Source organism: Geospiza fortis, unplaced genomic scaffold (assembly GCF_000277835.1).
Source record: "Geospiza fortis unplaced genomic scaffold, GeoFor_1.0 scaffold425, whole genome shotgun sequence".
Taxonomy (NCBI): Eukaryota; Metazoa; Chordata; class Aves; order Passeriformes; family Thraupidae; genus Geospiza; species Geospiza fortis.
In genome coordinates, this window is record NW_005054387.1 from 2820885 (window position 1) to 2822645 (window position 1761).

General features: G+C 60.4%; 1 protein-coding gene across 1 annotated transcript in view; it reads left to right on the forward strand.

The window, feature by feature from the left end:
• Positions 1-1222: 1222 nt before the first annotated feature.
• Positions 1223-1761, forward strand: part of CRYBA1 (crystallin beta A1) — a 3792-nt gene continuing 3253 nt past the window's right edge. Inside the window, exon 1 of the mRNA XM_031060661.1 lies at positions 1223-1295. Within this exon, the coding sequence (XP_030916521.1) occupies positions 1251-1295 (45 nt within the window). The 5' untranslated portion in view covers positions 1223-1250. The remainder of the gene's footprint in view (positions 1296-1761) is intronic.

Genomic DNA, 1761 nt, shown 5'->3' on the forward strand with positions numbered 1-1761 from the left:
GTGTCCACGCCAGCACAGTGACAGGGAACGTGCCTTGGGTGGTGAAGCAAAGTGACAGTGCCTGGTAGACACCCTGCCGAGCCCACCACCCGCAGGGTCTCACGGGGAGGTGTCCCCGCCGTGCCCACGGTGCCAACTGGCGCCAGGGCCAGGCCAGCCCCCAGGCTCACCCCGTGATGGCGCGGTGCATTGCCCCTGGAAAATGCCAGCGCGGTCAAATCGTTGAGTCATTTGTGCCCAAGATTATCTGTGCAAACAGCCGCCCCGATTTTTTTTTTTTTTTACTTTTCAAATTTTTTTTTTTTTTCCCTAAGAATGTTCAGACCATGGGGATGAGCAGCTGAAATCTCCTGGGATCAGCAGGACAATGCCAGAGCAAGCATTGTGCTGACGGCTCTGCAAACGCTGGCACCGGTTCCCGGCCAGCAGTACCCTATAAAAGCTGAGCCGCTGAAGTAGGCAAACATTACATGGGCGAAGCAGCAGTAACCGCCTGAGCTAGGTGAGTCCTGGACCGATGCGCACCTCTCCCACCTCACCCCTCTGCTGCCAGCCTGCTGGGCAGGCACCCTTCCTCCTGCCTGGTGGCAAAAGACACCCAGAGGGACTGTCGCTGTTTTCCGTGGCATAAGACAGGCTCACACGTCCCCGCTGGCAGCCGGGGGGGCTGAGAGCCCCTCTACAGCAGGGCACCCCACTGCCGGCACCCACCGGCATGGTTGGCATCTCCCACCGTTAGCCAGGGCTGTCCCTGGGAGCCCACCGTGCCTTCCAGGGGACAGTGGGCAGGGAGAGGGGACCAGGCGGGTCTGTTGGACACTGCCGGGCACAGGGCAGCCCGTGCCCACTGAAGGCCCCTGCTCTGGCTCAGGGCTGTTCTTCCTAGCAGTGGTCTGGCCTCGGGGAAGGAGAAAGGGGGATTGGGCACTGTGCCCTGGTGGGAGTGCAGGCTCCGTGCCATGGCAGGGAGAAGGGAAGGGGCACTGCAGTGGTGAGGAGGGAACACCTTGCTTTGGATGTGTCCCACAGCCCCCTAGTGTGTCCAGTTCCCCATCCTGGGGCTGGCAAGAGGGTCTCCCTGTGGCTGCTGGGGCTTGTCCCCAGCAGTGGGGCAGCTGTCCTTGAACAGACACCGTGGGTGGCAGGCACAGACCTGTCCCCAGCCTCGCGAGGGGGGGATGCACAGCGACATGATGCAGTAAAAATGGCTTTTCCTTCCTTCTCCAGACACCGATCCAGCAGCAGCAAAGATGGCTCAGACAAACCCTCTGCCTGTTCCCATGGGCCCGTGGAAGGTACGTCCTCACAGTCCCTGTATTTCACCTTTATGTGTGCAGGTAGGGAACAGGGAGGAGGGCAAAGCCCATCCTCCAGGGCCAGGAAGGTTGCACAGTGGGCAGAAAGGCAGGGATGAGCACAGGAAACAGGCACCCCTGTCCTCTGCCCACGGGAACGTGCCTCCTTCCTACTCAAATACCTCCTGAGTGTTTTTCATGAGGCTCTTCACAGCACCCCGGGCAAGCTGTGCTCTGCTCTTACCAGCCACCCCATGACAGGCAATTACAGAGTCCCCAAAAGCCACTGGCTGTAGTTCACCCTCCCCTGTCCATGCAGACTAGTGGGTACTGTGCAGCAAAGTGGGGTGCAGCCCCAAGGGGTCTGGCAATAGCCCCAGGGCCACTGGTTGAGGAGGGAGCCGAGAGGGAGAGGAGAAACACGTGCACAAGTGAGGAGCATCCCGTGCACAAGTGAGGAGCATCC